Source organism: Neophocaena asiaeorientalis, unplaced genomic scaffold (genome assembly GCF_003031525.2).
Source record: "Neophocaena asiaeorientalis asiaeorientalis breed wild unplaced genomic scaffold, Neophocaena_asiaeorientalis_V1.1 scaffold721, whole genome shotgun sequence".
NCBI lineage: Eukaryota > Metazoa > Chordata > Mammalia > Artiodactyla > Phocoenidae > Neophocaena > Neophocaena asiaeorientalis.
Window position 1 is genome coordinate 744,758 of NW_020175365.1, and position 19,333 is coordinate 764,090.

Below are 19,333 nucleotides of genomic sequence, written 5' to 3' on the forward strand. Positions count from 1 at the left end.
TTTTTTTTTTTTTTTTTGGAAGAAAAGTGTCATAGATGGCTGGACTGAAGGCAGATAGCTGAGTGCTCAGATTCAGACTCATGGCCACTTTCTATACGTTGTATCTTACATCTTTTCCCTCCGAAATCAGTTGTCCTTCACTCTTAAATATTTGTTCAGACAAAAGCTTTCCGGGAAAGTGACAGAGATGAAATTCTAGGATGAATCACAGATGACAGCAATTGGCCAGTAAGGACTGGGTGAGCCCCAGAGGATGGACAGGCGTGTGGTGTGCACCTGTCATGAATGGCCTGCTAGGGGCCAGAGAAATGTAGTGGGGAGAGAGGCAATGGGAGAAGCTGGAGGCAAATTATAAAGCAGAGCTGCTTCCACCCCCACCCCCCCGACGGGACCAGGCCACTCTGAGTTACAGCGCTTACATCGACATGCAGCCAGAGGTTGTATTTCTCACATATATCTGCAATCTCCTGTATGGGATCAAAAGCGCCATAAACAGTCGTGCCGGCAGTTGCATTGACATACAGAGGAATGTATCCCTATAAGGCAAGAGGGACAAGCTGATTAGTCTTTCTAACCTCCCTCCTTTCCACATGAAGGAGAAGAATTACTGTAGCATTTATTTCCAGCAGAGATCAGCTAAGCTGTTGTGTTACCAGATACTATATCTGGGACTATTCTCTGTTACCTCATTCACTCATTCCTTCATTTATTCAACAAATAGTTTTGAAGACTTTCATGTGCCAGGCCCTGTTGTGGATGCTGGGAATACAGCAGTGAGCACAAAAGACGAATATTTCTGTCCTTGTGGAGTTTGCATTCTCGTCGGGAGTGACTGACAGTCAACAAAATTAAATAAGCAAAATAAATAGCATGTTTAGTAGTGATAAGTTCTATGGCAAACAATAAAGCAGGAAAGAGTAATAAGTGGAGTGATGGGCAGGTATCTGAGGGTCATCTGGACATTCTACATTTTAGAAGCTGTGCTGTTCTAAGTGTATTAAGGTAATAATAATACTGAAGGAATAATACTGAAGCATTGTTTGGTTATTGAAAACAGGTCTATACACAGTTTCCCTAAGAGTAGATACAGTAAAATTTTGGTGTGAACAAGAAATAAATGAGAAAGTGAAGTAATAGAGCTCAGACAGGGTTGGGGAAGTCTATGAGTTCTAGGAGCTCCTCCTCTGCCCCTTGCTCAGTCCTAGCGACATTTCTGTCTCCTCTGCTGAGACCCGGCAGACAACCATAGTTAGAGAAGGAGGTACAAGAATGTAACCAAAACAACAATGAGTTGGTAAATGGCCTGACAGCTACTTGGCAGTGCCTCGTGCATATATCTGTTCTATGCGATTTTTTCTGTTTAAGAGAATTTATTGAGGCTGGATTCACCAAGTATCCTGGGCCAACTGCCAGGGCATGCAAGCAGTTTGCTAAATAGAATCCTAACCTTAAATGATACTTGTTAAAATGAGATTATACTTAACAAGTAGCAAGTGAAAACCTCAATTAGGCTGCATCTTCATGAGACGCGGATAGTGGATTTATTGAAGTACATCAAACTAGTCATTTAGCACAGTGAAGACAGAACAAGTGGTTTAATGACTGAATTTTCCACTTTTCAAAAAAAATTGATATTGTGTAGACACAGCTTTAAAGCCATGTCATCACACAAGTTGAAAATAAGTAAACATCTGAGAAAAGAATTTTAGAAACACAATAAAATTATCTCTTATATTATCAAACACTTTTATTGTCTAGGGCAGAAAGAAGGTATTTTAAAAAATCGATATTCACCAGAGTTTAGATGCACCGTAGAGTACATACCTTTTGCTTGGCTTCAAGAATTTTTGCCTCTAAATCAGCTGGAATTATCTTCCCCCTGTAATTATTGTAAAAGGAGAGAAATTAAAATGAACAATCAGTGAGATTGCACATGGAAAAAAACTTCAACAGCAGCAAAAAGTAATTTAATCAGATATTTTCAACAGACCATTAGCAGCTTGGCACACTGTATTGAGTCAGTCCTTAAGCACAATAAAACAAATTTAACAGATGAGCACATTTAATACATCAAGAACCTAATATTCACTCTCCCCTGCCTACCTTTCATTGCACTTTATCAAAATCACATTGTCGGTTCCAAAGCCAAGTGCAGCCCCAGCTTTCTTTATGGAATAGTGACTCTGCAACAGAGGCTGGAGGTTAGATGTTAGACAGTCCCTTGGAAAACACCACAATCCATGTGCAAGAGCACCCAACTCACGTGTTCTGAGGTGAAGAGGACCAGCTTGGGTACGGCTGCCATGCCCTTTGTCTTAACTTCCGGGAAGTACTTGTAGCGAGCCGCCATGATGCTGTACATGTTGGATATGGCTCCCCCTATCGGCAAGCAGACACATTGGGAGCTGTTGGGACTTCCTCATTACTGTTTCTACCAAAAAAGGCTGACGTGGTGTCTCAAGAGACAAGGGAGGTCAGAAAGGGGAAGGACAATATCGTGATAGGTTTTGCTGGCTTCCCTATTGCCAGGGCTTCCCTCTGGTCCCTTTGCCCTGGAGATACAAATAATTACACTTATTACCAAAGCCATTTAGGCAATTTGGCTGGAGGTGATTCACGTACTCTGGTGCCTGTCCCACCTCGAAGCCTAGACAGGAATATAAGGGGTGGCAGAAGCAGCGGCTGCAAAGAGATAGGTGAGTTACAACCCTCCTGCTTCCATTTTCTACTCAATCTATTTACTGAACAAAGATGAATCTTTTCTCTGAGTCAGAAAGACAGAGGAAGAGAGAGTAATAGAGCCTATGGAAGGGAACAGTGACATTGCCTGGATACTCTCCTCAAAGAACAGCCCAACTGAGTTATTGAGTCATTTAGAAGAACTCCAAGTGTATTAAAATAAAACCAAACTCGTGTTTACTTAAATCAAGATGCAAGGAGAACTGAGGTAACCAGGTACGTCTGGTCAACACAAACAGTCATGTTTGCATCAGTTACCTGACAAACAGGCAAATTCATGGACTGATTCAATTGCCTGAACAATTGCAATTTTTATTTTTTCTCTTCCCTTTGTACACAGTCACACTGTCTCTGACACCACTCCAAACTCCCTCCTTTCTACAAGATTATCTGTCCCTGTTTTAAAGATTCTTATTGTATCTATATTGAACTAGAGATTTAAAGTAGATATACTATTTTGGCCAAAATTGATCTGTCCACTGATAAGGTCTTGATTCTCTGATCCCCACCTTAATCAAACTGCTATCGACAGACCAGAGCTGTTTAGCATGATTTAGACACAGCCTTTGTCAGTTAGTACAGGTTTAGGCACAGCCTTTGTTGGTTAGTACACATAGAATGTAGCATTCTTGCTAGCCTTCACTCTGACAAAGATAAGAAGGCAGGACTATTGAAAAACTTGTTATTCTTCTACAAACTCACTTTGTGTTTAGTGTTCTCATGGATCCCAAGGATCCATACTGCAAACCTTGAGGAGAGCCGGGGAAAGAGAACAGAAACCTACCAGGAGAAAATATCCCATCACCATCTTTACTTGACCATCCAATTATCTCTCTCATCTTCTTAAGTGTTATTTGCTCCATGAGGACAAACACTGGTGCAATTTCATATGTAAACCTGGAAAGGTGGTGAGAAAAAGAATGAAAATAAAGAAGTCAAACCACTTATTTGGGGAACATAGATAACTGGTTTAGCATTTGGACTTGGGTTCGAATAAAAGATGTTTAAAACCACTAAAACAATTAATTTCCTGGAAATGCACTGTCATCAATCATAAAATGTCAGAAACCAGCCTGGGTTACCGAGAGAGGTGGTGGAAGTACCTGCTCTGTGATTCTTCACCAACAAAACAGACTTTCATCTCAACGGAATGTCTTAGGTGTGGTCCACCCAGAGAAATAGAAGGAAAGAAAATGATTTTTCTGGGTCCCTTTCACCTCTAAGATTATAGGATGATGCAAATGCTAATTTAAAAAATGTATTCTAAATTCTATATAAATGGTTTGCAACATTTAAAAAAACTGATTGCCAACTTCACACTTGTAGAATTTATAAAACCCAGAGCCAAAGTCTATATTTTAATTTTTTTTGGCCGAGGTAGGTGGCTTGCAGGATCTTAGTTCCCCGACCAGGGATTGAGCCCACGCCCTCAGCAGTGAAAGCACGGAGTCCTAACCGCTGGACCATCAGGGAATTCCCAAAAAGTCTATCTTTTAAAAACAATGTAAATACCTGAAAGCTAACCATGAAGATAATTGGAAGTATTGACCTAGGTTTTAAAGATCTCAATATAATTATCTACATGGTTTTTCTACTGATAATCCCTAAGGACAGCAATGCTTCTATAATTCTCTGAAGTCGATATCTGTCAAGAATAATTGTAAGTGATGATTTTCTAATTACCAATTACAAAAAAACAAGAAGAATGTCAACTGGCATACACAGCTAACTGTGGGCATCAAGATATTCTGGTAGGTTAGCTTTGTCTTCTAATTAACTGACTTAAAAGTAGCAAGCCATGCTCTTCTCAAAGCCATTCAAAACACAGTCTGGTGACTAATCATTGAAACAAAATCATGGTACCAAGGCAAAGGGCTTAAGAGAAATCCAAGAAGGTCCATCTACAGAAAATTAAACCAGAAAACAAAAAGATATTTACTGACTGTGAGACTTTGTCTTTCTTCTTTTTGCTTGGCCTTCTTAAGCATTAGAGTTTGTGGGCTCGGCTCAGACAATGCTCGCCGAAGGGAGATTCCTAGATTGACTCAGCCAAGTGATATGGGGAGACTTCATCCCTGGTTAGGGTGTTTAGGCTGAATGCCAATGCTGGGAATTAATGGGAATTTTTGCTGGCTTCATGATTTAGAAAAGCTATTTGCAAGGATGAAATAACAATTGTTGTACAAAGACCCAGGTGAAGGTACTAAATTTTAATCATGGAGAAAAATAATCAAATTAATCACATGGTGGTAAAAGAGGACAAAAAGATCCTGAAGGATCCTCAGGGTATATATCTCCTCATAGAAGAATTTTGTTTGCAAAAAGAATATGTCCATTTTCCTTGGGAGGAACCTTGAAATTTAGGAGGAAGACCCTTGGAAATCATGTGTTCAGTTACCATCACCTCTGGAGGTCACAATCATGCTTTGGTTCTGCTCTGAGCCCCATCACCGTAGCAACCAACACTCCCTCATGTCTGATGGCCTGATAAAGGAAGAAGAAGAGAAGGGTTCCTGGTTTAGCCTGTGCTGCTGAGTGTACCAAGGGGCAAACTCATGATGTGGTTCTAACCATTCTTGAACAAATGCGTTATCAACAGTGCCACTGATTGTTGGAAATGTTGGAATGGCAAAAATGTTTGCATGGTGAAGAGGTACTGGTGGCAGTGTGTGTGTTTAAGTCTCACAGTACCAAACGAGAAGGCTCTCTAGGGTAAGGCAAGGAACCAATGGAATCATACACCATAATATCAGAACCTTATCAAGGATTGGATGAAAGCTGGACCAGAGTCAAGTCAGTGCAGGAACCACATGGGGAAGGGAGAAAGGATGGGGTTGAAGACCAGAGGGTTGGTCCACTTCAGGATTTGAATCAATTTAGGGCCCAGGTTTGCATGAATTAGTCTTCTTACCAGGAATATGGTTATTACTCTCAGGATCAGGAGGAAGAGTCTAGAGAGTTTGATCGTGAGATTATCTGATCTCATCTATCTCAGGTTCCTTACTTATACCAGGTTCCTGATTCTGAAACCTTTCTTTCAGTTCTGTTCAACAAATATTTAATGAATGACTATTTTCTTCCAAATGGCTTTTTACGTACTGAGGAGACAAAGATGTCATAAGACACAATTCCCAACCTTGAGGAGGAAGCTTACTAGGATGAATCCAGCCTCTTGGCCTTAGCTGCATCCTGTTTGACAGTCCCTGCCTGGGTCTGAAGGATCAGTTACCCTACAGCTAACACCAAGCTTATTCTGATTCGTGACCTTAGTCCTGACACCCTCTCCTAGAAGCTGGTAGATTGCCCCATGGCTGCTGATCCTCAGCCAGACCTGTCACATGGGCTAACGTGGTGCCCCCATTGCTGACACTTCCTCTGAACTTGCCTTCTCATCCTCGGCCGTGTTTACAACTGGGTGTCTGCCTGCATCCAAAGCCTTAGAGAAGACCTTGAAGTTCACCCTAGAGCAGTGGTTCTTAACTTAATTGAGATCACAGACACTTTTGGGACTCCTAGGAAAGCTATGGTCCCTCTCTCCAGGAAGAAAATGAGGATATGCACATCATTTTATATACACTTGTAGGAGAGTCTCCTCTTGCAACTGGGACTCCAGGTTTGGTACCCCTTCCGTAAGTGACAGATGAAAGTGGATAAAGGCAAGAGATGAAAGGTCAAATATGGATTCAGAAGAAGCTAGTTTGATGCTAAAGTCATAGTACAAGATGACATTTCAGAATCGGAGGATAAGAAACTAAACCTGCTAAAAGCTCTGGGTTGAAGCATAAGAACATGGGATTGAAAGTAAGGGTTTAAAAACAGTATGATTGTGACATTCAGGGAATGACACTAAAGGAGAGTTTTTATATTCTGAGTAGAGTAGTGAGTCAGCCCTGTTTTAGTAGTTCAACTCACCTTCTCAGTGGGATTAACAGAGGCAAATTGATTGTTAAGCTGATTTTCTCTGATGGCAGAATCTGCTGGTTGCTAACCAGTATCAAAATTTCCCTTCCTTCATTCAATTTTATTTGGAGTTGCAGTTCATCCAGATCAAAGACTGTATTTTCTAGCCTCCCTAGGTGTGGCCATTGGATTAAGTTCTAGCTAAAGAGATGCTATGAGAAATGTCTTGTGGAGCTTCTGAGAAGGTTTCTTAGAAGGAAAGAGTGTGTTTCCCTTTTGCCCTTCCTCCTTCCCTCTTTTCTTTCTTTCCTTCCTTCCTCCTTCCTCCCTCTGCCTGCATTCCTTCCTGAGATCTGGAACACATAAATGATGGCTGGAACTCCAGCAGCTAGCTTGCACCATGAAGTAACTTTGAAGATGAGAGCCACATGCCTCAGTATGAACCAGGAAGGCACAAGGATCCTGCATCCCTGGTGACTGCCAAACCAGGAACTTCTTTAATGAGAGGAAAAAATAATTTTCTACGTTGATTCTCTAACTTGACATTCCTCTTAGATTTTATCCTCCTTATGGATGTGGTGGGTGGCCCATCTCTACCTTAAAAGATAATACACCTGAGGGGGAGCTTAGTGAGCCCCTTTGGTGTCCAGAGATGATGAGAGACAGAAACAAAAGAGCTGGGATGTTGAAGGGAGGGGTTGCAAATGGCAACAGTGACCTATGGGTTGGCTGCCTTTCCTGGGTGTGTGCATTGTACCTTGTATACACTGGGCACTTAAGACTGGTGTCTTTTTTAGTCTTCAGAATCACTATGTAAGGTGGATACAATTATTCTTCATTTTTCTGAAGTAGAAACTGGGGTTCAGAGAAATTCAGTGAGTTGTTTTAAGATCTCACATGTAGGATGTTTCCAAGCTGGAATTCCATGTCCTTTACATCACGGCTGCTTTTCTATGACAAATGAGAACTACTTACTGCAGGCTCCTCTGTAACAACCTGCCTACTAGTGTAAAATGACTGATAACCCCCATAGAAAATTTCTCCTGTGTAATTTCTATGAAAATAAAGTGCTAGATACTTGAAGTCATAACCTCATAACAAAGGGCTGTGATAGATCTTGCCACTAGGATTATGTATTATCGTCAGGTGCTTGAGGGCAGGCTGTTGTTTACACCTGCTCGGTGCCCGTGTTTCGGAAGAAAAGAGCTGTACATGCCACGGCCAACTACACATTGGTGACGGTTTCTTTGCATCTTCACCGAGTCCTAGCTTGGAAGAATATATCTCAAAGCTGAATGCACAGGTGGGTGTGAAAGCATGGGCATAAATGTTCCTTCTATTCTAACCATCAGATACCTTACACTTTGCCACTTGGATTAAAATATTGGACAGTTCTTTTAGGGAGAGTATACTCAGCAATGTAGTTATTATTCTCTATTACCAGTGCCATCCAAACTCGATGAAATACAGGTCCAAAAAACGAGTGTATCACTAATTAAATCCTACGCTGCCAAAAAAGATCCTTTTGCCATTCTTTCCCAGGCCTACTACGAACACTGTTCCCAGCTGCAGAAGGACTTGTCACAAGGGAGCAAATTTCTGCATAAGCTCCTGACAGTGCTGCCACATTTCATGAGCTTCCAGGGGAACTGACTTAGAACAATTTCTAGATTATAGTTATTACTTCTTCAGACAATGCCTTGTCTCTAGAACTGACAGAAACTATTTCAGTATTTTAAATAACCTTTGCTATTGATCTGTTGGAATCGGATCATATTTTATAAATATCCACTGTTCAGTACAGCTGCAATTACTATGCGCCATTTAGTTGGACTGGCCTTGACCTCAGATGGTTGGACAATACTTTAGCGTTTCATATGGCTGACCTGAGGTAAGGGAAGAGTAAGGGACTTTCATTTTATGAACATATACAAAAAAAAAAAAAAAAGGAAAATTTGTGAGATTTCCCTGGTTAAAGAAAAGTCTTTTAGGAGAATATGTGGTCATAAATGGTTCAACGGGGTGAATTCCTTTTATTTACCTTGAGACTGAGCTATATATATTAGGAAATCACAGCTGAGAGGCCTACAGAATACATACTTAAAGACACTGGGTGAATTTGGTGCCTATATTAATAAGGGTACTTGGGCCTTAATGGGTATGTACCTTTTACTCTATTTTTCTCATTTATTTTCTAAATAGTTAAGCTTTTTTTTAAAGCTGTACTTTCTAATTAAAATCATTCCTTAGTGTGAGATGTTTCAGTTAAACATTACTGTCTTTTTTCAAGTTATAATTAATATATTATGATGTCTATGCTTGCTGATATATTTTTATCTCACAAACCATAAACATAAAGACTGCAAAGGGAAGTTTTTTGTTGAGGAGATCATACAGGTGATTGTTATCTTTGACCTGAATTCCTCCCAGCCCTTCAGAGCCTCAGTGATCCAACATGAACATTCTGTGAAGTTAACCTTGACCTGCAAGTAGGGAGCAGGAAAACCATTTGACTTCAATCAATTTAATCTTTTAGCACTAATGGTTTCACTTGTCACATTTGCTTTTTAAATGTTGTTGTTGTTTTACATTAGCAAACAAAGTAGGAGGCCTTAATGAATAGAAACTTTTCTGAATGTAGTTAAGTATTTTGAGTCACAGCATTAAACAGCTTTGGAACACACACAAATCAATATATAAGTTTAAAATGCCCTTTCAGGTTCTGTGGCTGGTAGTAGTTTAAGAAAAATAGAATACCTTGAACTTTAATAACTTACATTCTATCTTGACGTCAAATGGAATTTCTCATTTTAAATAATACCACCCTTTCACCTAAATTCATTTTTCAAATCTACTTTACCATGAACTAAAAAGTGTACGGTTATTTTCCAAATATTTCCACAGTGACTAAAACCCATATAATTCTTATGTAGTTATTTTTAACTTATTGCGATAACCTTGTTTTATTATTTCCCTCTGGACACTTTCATAGAATGTGGTACCACTGTCTGGATACATAGAGAGTGGTAAAACATTATCTTAGCGTTGAAAGAAAAGACAGTACTTAGTAAGCTATGATGCCCCTCCATCAACTTGTAACCTGTCCTTGTCTCCAAAGATGGCACGTTGTGTGTAGAAGAAACTGTGGGGTGATTACCAGAAGACTACCCAGGTATTACTTGCACACACAACCCTCCTACTGCCAGGACCTTAGAGCCAGTTTCAAATAAATTTACAAGAACTTAGAAACAAACAAAGGCTTTGCCTACTCAAGTATGAAAAAATTTCACATTCAGAAAAACAGTTATTTTGAAAGGGATATATAATTCCTTTCAAAGGGATATCACTACATGAATTCTTTTAGAATTTTTAGTTGAACAATAGGCTGATCAAATTGGTTTGTGGCTTTATGGCCTCTTTAATTATGAGGAAAATATGACCTAAATGATAAGGAGCAATATGCTTGGGTGGGAAAATGGACCAAGATTATACCCCAGAACATGTTCTCTTTAAATATATCATTAAGAAATATGGAGTCTTTTAACATGAAGTTTCACACTAAACTTTGAAAGCTAGAGTCATGACTTCTTATGACCATGCTCTTATTAAACTGCATTATTCAATTAAAAAATAGTTTATCAAGTATCTACCTTTAACTCAGAACTGTGATAAACCTAAAAGATTTTAAGAGAAAAGATGACTAGGGCAAACTGTAATAAAATTATTATAGAACCATTGGAATTGGACTTTTAATACAACAAGCCATACTCAGACATCATGTTTGCTTACGTGGAAATAATATGTGGGACTTACATATTGGTATTGGCAGTTGATGTCAGCCATTCGCCAGCTAAACCAATGATATCCAATCCAGTGGAGAGCTGGTTGAAAAATCGAGGATGACCTAAAGAGGTAAGTAACAGACAAGCATCAAGGCAAATCCAGATTTTTCAAGCTGTCTTCAAATCAAAAGGTCCACTCCACTAGGCCACAGTGATGGGACCTCTATTCCCATGGTCTAATAGGGCTGCCCAAGAATACTGAAGGAAGGGCACGTTGACCCACCCTATACCAACCTTTAACATTGAAGATGTCTCCCAAACTTACATGTTTCTAAAGCATAATGCTTTTAAAGTAAAAGAAATCCAATGTCATAAAACAAGTAATCTGTCCAGTATCGTTGATTTCCAGATGAGCTCCTCTGTTGTATTTTTTAAAATACAAATCCGGATGTGGTGGTCCTGTTTTTCTCCATAAATATTTCAGTTTTTAATTTAACACCTCAAGCTTTTATTCTCCAAATCAAGGTATGCTGAGGGAGGAGGAGAGGCTGCAGGCCTCAGAAGGGGTCAGTGGCTCTGTGAACCGAACCAAGCCCAGGGTAAGTGCCAGCTCTGAGGCTGATGCCGAGGCATGCCATCACTCTCTGGGCCTCTGTGTCAGTCAAGTACGATGCCAAGCATTGGTGTGTTTTGCCCACGTATAGTCAGGTGACTGTTACACTAGATGTATTGCTGAGATGACCTGGCATCTGCTCTGTGAAACAGGGGCAGACACAGCCTCATTCACTCATTGAGTTGTTGATAAAATAATTTTTATTATTATGTAACTCAAAAGTCGTTTTCAACCTACTCTATGCTTTATCAGGCTTTGTTCTCAGCAAATTCAGGATTATTGCCAAATTTTGGCCAACTTGGCGTTCACAGAAAAACTCAACCCCATACAGCAGGCTTGGCTTGGCTGACACAAAGGCGCCAACGCAATAGATTATCTAGGGGTGTGTGACAGAGAACTGGTGTTAGAAAGATGTGCTGACTGCTGTGTTTCCAGTGGAAATTGCTTTTGCCTCTGAAATAACTGTCAGAGAGCTAATGTTGGAATGTTCCTGGTCTAAGTCCCCTCTCTGAGGAAGTATATCCTTCCCTCCTTGCGATGAGGACTCATTCAGAACATCTAGACTAGGACTTCTTAGAGCAGAATATATAGATCCCCGCACCTCAAGAGTCCTCGAAAAATAATACTGATCTTTAGAAAGAATAAAAGAAGCATAAACAGTAAGTTTGGTGTAAATTCAAGGCCAGATTCCAGACATTCATGTAGATTACTCTAAATAGCTTAAACTGGTCCATTTTGCTCTACTCGGCTCAGTGCCAACAAAATCTATGAGATCTCCTACAACGTAACTAATTTTGTTGAAGTCCATTTAAATATAAATATGTCTGTACATATATATAAACATACACGTGTGTGTGTGTATATATATATACACGCACACACACACACACAATACCCAGTTGAAAACTTGTAACAACAAACATTTCATTTTAAGACAAGACTGTATGATAAATAAATGCAATCACACCATTTGACAATGTATCAAAATCACATCGCATAGCAGAGACAAAAGATGGACACGGACAGACAGACAGACTGACACAAATACCCTCAAACAAAAGTGAAACAGTATCTCATGGTCTATTAAAATATAAAAGGACACAAAGTCCCCCCAAACCTTACTTTCCTCTTATGGCTATGGCTTAATGTCCCCAAAATCTCATACCAGAATTTCTATCAAGCAACAAAATGACCTAGTTTAAATTTCAATTTCAACTGTCTGTAGTCAACAAAAATACTAACAGATGATAGACGTGGTACTGAGCAGCACATGGCTTACAGTCAGGTTGGAGAGAAAGAAAGAGTAATTTTTTAAAGTAAAATTTTTGAACAAATAAGCTTCAAAAAAAAAAAAGAGATGCAGGAAGAAATTTATTGATTAAGAGACATATTAAGCAATTGCAATGTGGGGGACTTCTGTGGATCTTGACTCAAACTGTAACAAAATAAAACATTTATGACATTCATGAGACAACTGGAAATTTGAACACTATGTGATATTAAAAAATTATAAATTTTTTTGGATGTACCAATGATAATGTGTTTTTTTTTGAGTCCTTGAGGATAAAAAATATTTATGAATGAAATAATATTATGCTGGAGATTTGCTTCCATATACTATAGAAGAGAGGGGAGTGGGTGGGGTGTCAGGTGAAACAACACTGGCAAGAGCTACTAATAGCTGAAGCTGGGTGTTGGGTATATAGGGTTCATTACACTGTTTTATTTTTGTATAAGTTTAAAATTTCCATGATAAAAAGTTCAAAAAAGGAAAACTAAGGAAGTCAGCATGTCTACTGTGACTGAGGGCTGACTAGCGTTTCTCTGAGTTCTTGGAGAATGTATATACATTGGTTCCTTTTTCAGAAGTCTTTGTTAATTTGTAGGGAAATTTCCAAAGGCCATCATCATCCCTCCACAGATGCTTCCCAGATCAGTATGTTTTCATTCTAAAACCCTATTCATTATTCTGGCTGTGCATTAATACTCTTAAGAAATATCTTCCACTTCCATTGCAGAATACCTGTGGGTTTACTCTATTGCTCCAGTAACTACATCTAAACTACACACCAGCAACTAGGAAATGTGTTTTCCCATGAAAGCAACAGTACACTTTGCCAGGGTCAACACCCTGTGATGCAGGTTTCACATTGCCTGAAGACTATGAACTCTACAAATGCAAATATCTGCTTCTAGAAGCTGCTCTGAAGAACAGGGATGAATGGCTCCAGGCTAAGTATCTAATTGGATTCACACACTCGACTCTAGTAAGAGTCCATGCTTCTCTGACCATGTGATACTTCAGTTTTGTAGGCAATATGAGTTGCTATTATGACAAATCCATGTATTTTTCTTTGAGGGGCAACACTATTCTGAGCTTCGTGATAAACGTACGTGGTCTCATCTCTCTGATAAAGTGTTTGTGGCGTGAACTGACAAAATAAAAATAGTGGACCAAAGCTGGTCAAGCTAAAACATACACAGAGAACTCTGTTTTTTTCCCTAGCCAAATAACAACTTGATCTCCACCAGGAACAGATTAGCCATCAGACCAAGGTGAGATGTAACTAAATTGATGAGCGTGTTTTTCTTTAAAAATCAAACACAGACTTTGTAATATAATTGAGGCTTGTCCATCTTGCAGTGATTCAAGAAAGCTACACCTATACCAGTGGTGTTGGCAGACTTTAAAAGCTGTTTGGGATTCATTATTTAAAAATGCCTCTTTGGCCAGCCTCATTATTTCATTATAACCCTTGTTTTTGACATCCAATAGCCTTACTCAGTCCTATCACGACACCCTCTCCAGTCATATCTTCAAATGACTAGGAAGAGTGAGGCTACCAGTCATGGCCTCAGGGGCTCCTCTGTGGGGACAACCATGCTATGGACTGCCAATTCCTGTACATCAGTCTGCCCAAGGGCTCAGGAGAGCCAGACTGCAGTGGGGAAAGACGGTAGGGAGAAGAAACCACTGCTTGATTCCTAGGCTTAGAAAGAGCCAGACAGAGATCCCAAAAGTCCTTGAACTTGAGGCAGCTGGAGAGTAACCACTTGGCCAGGATTGCTGAGTAGAGAGAGTTCCTATAACATGGAAAGGAGGCAAGAGGGCATCCTCCAGGGCTCCCTGTTGGAGAGAGGATTTGGTGCCTCAGAATACCTGAACTCCAGAGGATGGAGTAGAATGCAAAGGGTGTGTAAGTGTGTGGCTTTTGGGCCTAGCAAATAGAGGGTGTGGGGGGTTGAATTGTGTCCTGTAAGAGATATGTTCAAGTGTTAACCCGATTCCTGTGACTTTCTTTGGAAATAGGGTCTTTGTGGATGTAAACAAGTTGAGATGAGGCCATACTGGATTAGGGTAGGTATTAATCCAAAGAGGAGAGAAACCTGGACACAGACTCTTGGAAAACGTCAGGTGAAGATGAAGGCAAAGATTGGAGGGATGCATCTACAAGCCAAGGAATGCCAAGGAATTCCCACAACCATCAGAAGCTGGAAGAGGCAAGGATGGCTCCTTCCCAAGAGTCTTCAGAGAGAGCATGGCCCTGCAGACACCTTGATTTTGAACGTTTAGCCTCCAGAACTGTGAGATAATAAATTTCTGTTGTCTTAAGTCACCCAGTTTGTGGTAATCGGTTGTGGCAGCCCTAGGAAACTAGTACAGAAAGAAAAGGAAATGGGCCCAATTCTCCCCAGTTTCAGGGACAGGCAAGGGTCGGATTTATCAGAATGAAGTAGGCGTGAAAATGGAAGTGGGAGAAGTAGAGAATGGATCATTCTGCTCTCTTTAGGTTGTGAATAGCCTCAAACCAAGAATTAAAGCTCTTTATACAGAACTTGACACAGCACCATGTATCTGTATCTTTTAAATCTATTTTTACAACAATAAATAATGATTGGATTTTGTCACTGCGTCTGGTGGTTCTGAGGTCATGGAGTGCTTTGCTGCCTTCCTTCACCCCGGTTTGTGTTTCTCCTTCAACATGACTTTGACATCCTGGCAATTGGCAAAGGTCTGACGCAGGCCAAGATTGCCACTGCGTGTCCACCTGGCTCTCACCCTTACCTGTGCGGACGCCATATTTCAGGGTGTCTCTGCAGTCAACCAGGATCTGCTCCAGGGACTCAGGGTGGTCAGAGAGTTCCAGGTTGAAGCCCTCCATGCCTTCCAGCAGCTGGTGGGGGTGGTGGAAGTCCAGCACCTTGGTGGAGCGATCGAATGTCTTGCGGACGTAGTTGAGGAGTATGTCTACCACCTCCAGCAGGAACTGCACAGTTTGCTCCTCCCCATTCTTAGCCGGAAGCAGATCTGGTGGGGGGAAGCCCATGAGGGGTTATCGCCTGACTCCTATCCGGATTTCCTCAGTCAGCTTAGAACTCCCTAATATCCGTATCTTTACAGGACTGATTTTCTTCCAGGATATGCATGCATTGAGAATCTGATGTACCATCTCCCCAGAACAATGTACATCGGCGTATACACAGAAGCGCTGCATATATTCTCTGGGGGTTCACAGAGTTTCTGATAGTTAGGCTGCTCTTAATTGAAACGCTTTGAGAAGTCACGAGCAGCCTCCCCTGCAGTTATCCATTTGGGCACCTGTCAGGCGTGTGATGGACGGGGCATCTGTCTTGCTCCCCTAGTACCAGGTGTGTCTCTGTACATCTGGCTCAGATACTGGGCTTTCGGTTTGGTGTTATGATGTGCTTGATCTGTTGCTGGTGGCGGGTGAGGCTTCTGTGGGTAGAGGCTGAGGTCACACCGAAGGGGATGGTTCTTTATGTTGTCCTTGGACAGAAAACTAGAACTGGAAAGTGGGGCTCAGGAAGGTGGGAGAGGGAACTCCTGCCCCTCTCTTGACCTTACCTTTTAGGGCTTGGCCTCTGGGATGCCAGAAGGTGACTCTGGGTTCTGGTCTGTGTTAGGTAGAGTCAGGCTCGGGGGTAGCCAGGGGGGGAAGCTGTAGGGGGCCCCAACGGAAGTTGTCAGCCATAGCTCAAGAACAGACTGGCTGTATATGATGCTCTGTGTCTATTCTTTGGATTATCTCTCCAAGGTTTAGTGAATCTTGTTTACTGTTCTGGTTTGGCCTCCATGGCTTGTGGGGGGTTCACGGAAGGGGGAGGGGGGTGAGTTTACCTTTGTGCTGGTCAGGAAAGACTGGGAAAGCACCTCCTGAGACCGTTGTTGTAGGGGCAGTGGTAATGAGTGAAAAATCTTCAAAAGGAAAATGACCTTCAGGACAGCACTTGGTCATGAGGCCCAGCTACACAGCTTCCTACAGGGTGCTTTTGCTGTTGTGGGCACCACCCTTGGAGGATAAATGCTATGGAGGGAATAGCTGGATTTTCTTATATGAAAGATTTCTTTGGATTCTGAGATTCTCTGACTGTGTATTCGTCCCTGCAAGTATCTTTAGAGTTGGCTGTTTTACGGATTGCCCTCATCCAGCTTTCAAATGATGGAGACCTGGGCAATAGGGAAGGAGGGAGTATAGTATATTCAAATGTTGGGAAAGCAGTTTCATGATGGTTCAGAGAGAATAATGGCTTTTTTTTGTAAAAGAAGCAAGGTTTCATGAAAAAGTAAAGAAACTCCAATAAGCAACCTACTGGATAGCACTAGGGCTGGGGGTGGGGACTACCTCGAGCAAACAGGTTGGAGAAGTCGGTCTCTGTGCGCTGGAAGCGGCCATCCCTGTCGCTGTTTTCACAGGAAAGCAGATTCTTGGAGGACTGCCTCTCCTTGAAGGCGCTCACAAGCCTGCTCTTCTCTTCCAGGCTGTTGGTCCTTTGCAAGAAGCCTGTAGCACAAGAAGCTGGGTCAGAGGAAGGGCACCAAACTCCCAGCCTCGGAGGGTCTGCTGCTGGCCCAGGTCGACTCTCCAAGCAGGGTTCTCACTTTTCCCGAATAGAAGCCGAGTGTCTGTTTTATATGTAAGGGCTCTGGCACTGCTCGCCTCCAGGCGGGGAGGGGGCAGTACCAAGTGTCATCAGTGGCACAGACCCAGTCATGCAAGAGAGAAAAACAGTAAGTGAAGCCCATTCTCCTCTCTCAACATGACAGTGAATGCAGAATTAAGTCAATTGGACAGCTTCCACTCCAGTAACCAGCCCCAGGATAGGGTTTTAAGGGAAGGGACACAAACGGAGAGGATGCTGCCAGCTCTGGGTTTATGGGATGTGCAACCAGAGGGAGGAGGGGGTGAGACAAGCACTGAGGATTGGGGAAGATGCTTTCCTTGGACTCCAGGTAAATGCTACCAGGGTTGAATGTAAGTTTAATTTTTCTCACCCAAAACTGAAGGGCAGCTTTCCCTGTACCACACCCTCTCCTTAAATAAAGGTACTGGAGAAAGAGACAAGAAAGCCTAAAATCTTATGTGTGGTGACATTTAATTCCATAAACACTTATTGAGCACCTATTGTGGAAAAGGACTTTACTGAGCATTTAGGACCAGGGACAGATAAAGATAAATGAGACAGATCCCCTCTTCTCCAGGAGCTTGCAGACTGGCAGATGGTGACCAACAATGTAATAAAGCTAGACAGCCATCCAAGAACTCCACAGAGATGAACTCTGAGCCCAGGGTGGGAGTCAAAGCACCTCCTCCCTGCCCCTCAGAAGGAGTGGAAATCTCTCCTGCCTGAGTTGAGCAGTGCAAACACTACCAGTGGCAAACCCAGAAGAAGGCTGAGCTGAAAGGGCTGAGGCTCTGCCAACCAGGAGCACACTTCCTCTCTCAGTACCTCCACCTGTCCCTTCTGGTGCTCGGGACCCGCGGACCCGCTCCTTCCCTCAGCATCTCCTCCAATTCAGCCTCAATCTTAGTCTGAAATGCAACACCCTGAAAAGACGAAGAAAGTTCTAAGCTTCTTGGTGACCCCAAAGCTGTATTTGTAGACACCAAGATCCTTGGGGAGTCACATACGTCACAAGGCAGGCTTGGAGGAAAGTCCCGGGAGGTTCCACGAGAGGCAAGTTAATCTGGGGAATTCAGCTTTACTTCCCCAGGACTGCAATTCAGTGTTGAGGGGTGGAGGAAGGAGGGGTGCAGGGGGAAAGTTGCAGTGATTAGAATCCTCCCACACACAGAAGCAGGGTCTATTTTTGGAGGGAAGAATAGGAAGGCAGAGGCACCAGGCCTTTCATTGTTCTCAGCACCTTTAAAACTTATCACTAAAGCTCTAAAGGACATCAGAAGGGGGGAAATACACTATAATAGAGCTCCACACTTGGATATAAAGATGGGGGGTGCATCCTCCCCTTCACCTCTGCTCCTACTTTCTGAATTCCTCCTCCAAATCCCCAGAGTCCAAAATGAGAAGCTAGCACTCATTTGCCAGAGGGATGCAGTATCACCTGCATCCTGAGTGAGACTGCCCCCCTCCACCCAAACAGGCAGCAGTGGAATTTGTTTCAGGCAGGCTGAAAAGACCAAGTCCACATGCCCTAATGGAGGTGAGGTCTTGCCTAGCTGAACTCCTGCTCTTTAGGTCTCTGACCCCTGGTTGGTTTTGACTCACTCCCTGGGAAAGTCTCTGCCTTGAAACCCCTTAGCAACTCCTTTCCTAGGTGGGAAAGGACCTAGGACCTGCATTTGGGCTTTGGATATTATCTCCAAAGGAGTTCTTCTCACAGGCATTCCCAGAGGTGTCCTGATAGGAATGAAAGATGCCAATCATGACACTTTAAACCTGCATCCCATTCCTGGACCACACTTCCTGGAGTGCACAAGGAATTAGTGTTTTCTATACATCTTGTAACTATCCTATGCAAAGCACACTTATATTGCATTATAATTTGTGTTAAAAACCATTTGCTAATATAAACACTTAATGGATATTATTTTTGGAATATCACTTTTTTGGAAGGTATTTGTTTTCTAAAATATTGGGAGCCTCAAAAATAAGGTCAAGGAGCCGGGCCTCTCTGGGCTCTGAGAGGCTCTGGAAGTTCGTATGCTTCTCCAAGGATAATGAGGTGGTGGATGACATTGAGGTCAGTGCTTTGATGACCTCCCTGGCTAGCAAGGGGTCCTGGAAGCAGAGGTCCCTGAGACTAAAGCAGACTGTACTCCCTTTTGCTCTATACCTCAGCTATAAGGACCTAGTTTAAGGTAACTTAGCTGAACATTCTTAAGAGGCAAAGAGGCAAGTGGAGGGGAGCCGAAGCTGCGGTGAGCTTTGTCCCGGTCGTAGCACCCTGGCTAGCTTCCACCTATGAGCCGAGGGGCGATCCTGCGGCTGGTCCTCACAGCTGCCCCCAAACTCAAAGGCCTACTCAGCCCTGTGGGGG

General features: G+C 42.2%; 1 protein-coding gene across 2 annotated transcripts in view; it reads right to left on the reverse strand.

The window, feature by feature from the left end:
- GAD1 (glutamate decarboxylase 1) overlaps positions 1–19,333 on the reverse strand; it is a 40,348-nt gene that overhangs the window by 12,518 nt on the left and 8,497 nt on the right. Inside the window, exons 4-11 of one of the 2 annotated variants that reach the window (XM_024765708.1) lie at positions 16,680–16,838; positions 15,101–15,343; positions 10,453–10,543; positions 3,524–3,636; positions 2,264–2,379; positions 2,104–2,183; positions 1,825–1,879; positions 420–536 (exon numbers count right to left, since the gene is read on the reverse strand). In XM_024765708.1, the coding sequence (XP_024621476.1) occupies positions 420–536; positions 1,825–1,879; positions 2,104–2,183; positions 2,264–2,379; positions 3,524–3,636; positions 10,453–10,543; positions 15,101–15,343; positions 16,680–16,838 (974 nt within the window). Of the gene's footprint in view, positions 1–419; positions 537–1,824; positions 1,880–2,103; positions 2,184–2,263; positions 2,380–3,523; positions 3,637–5,186; positions 5,224–10,452; positions 10,544–15,100; positions 15,344–16,679; positions 16,839–19,333 lie in introns of those variants that run through there. The other variant, XM_024765709.1, reaches the window with a different exon arrangement.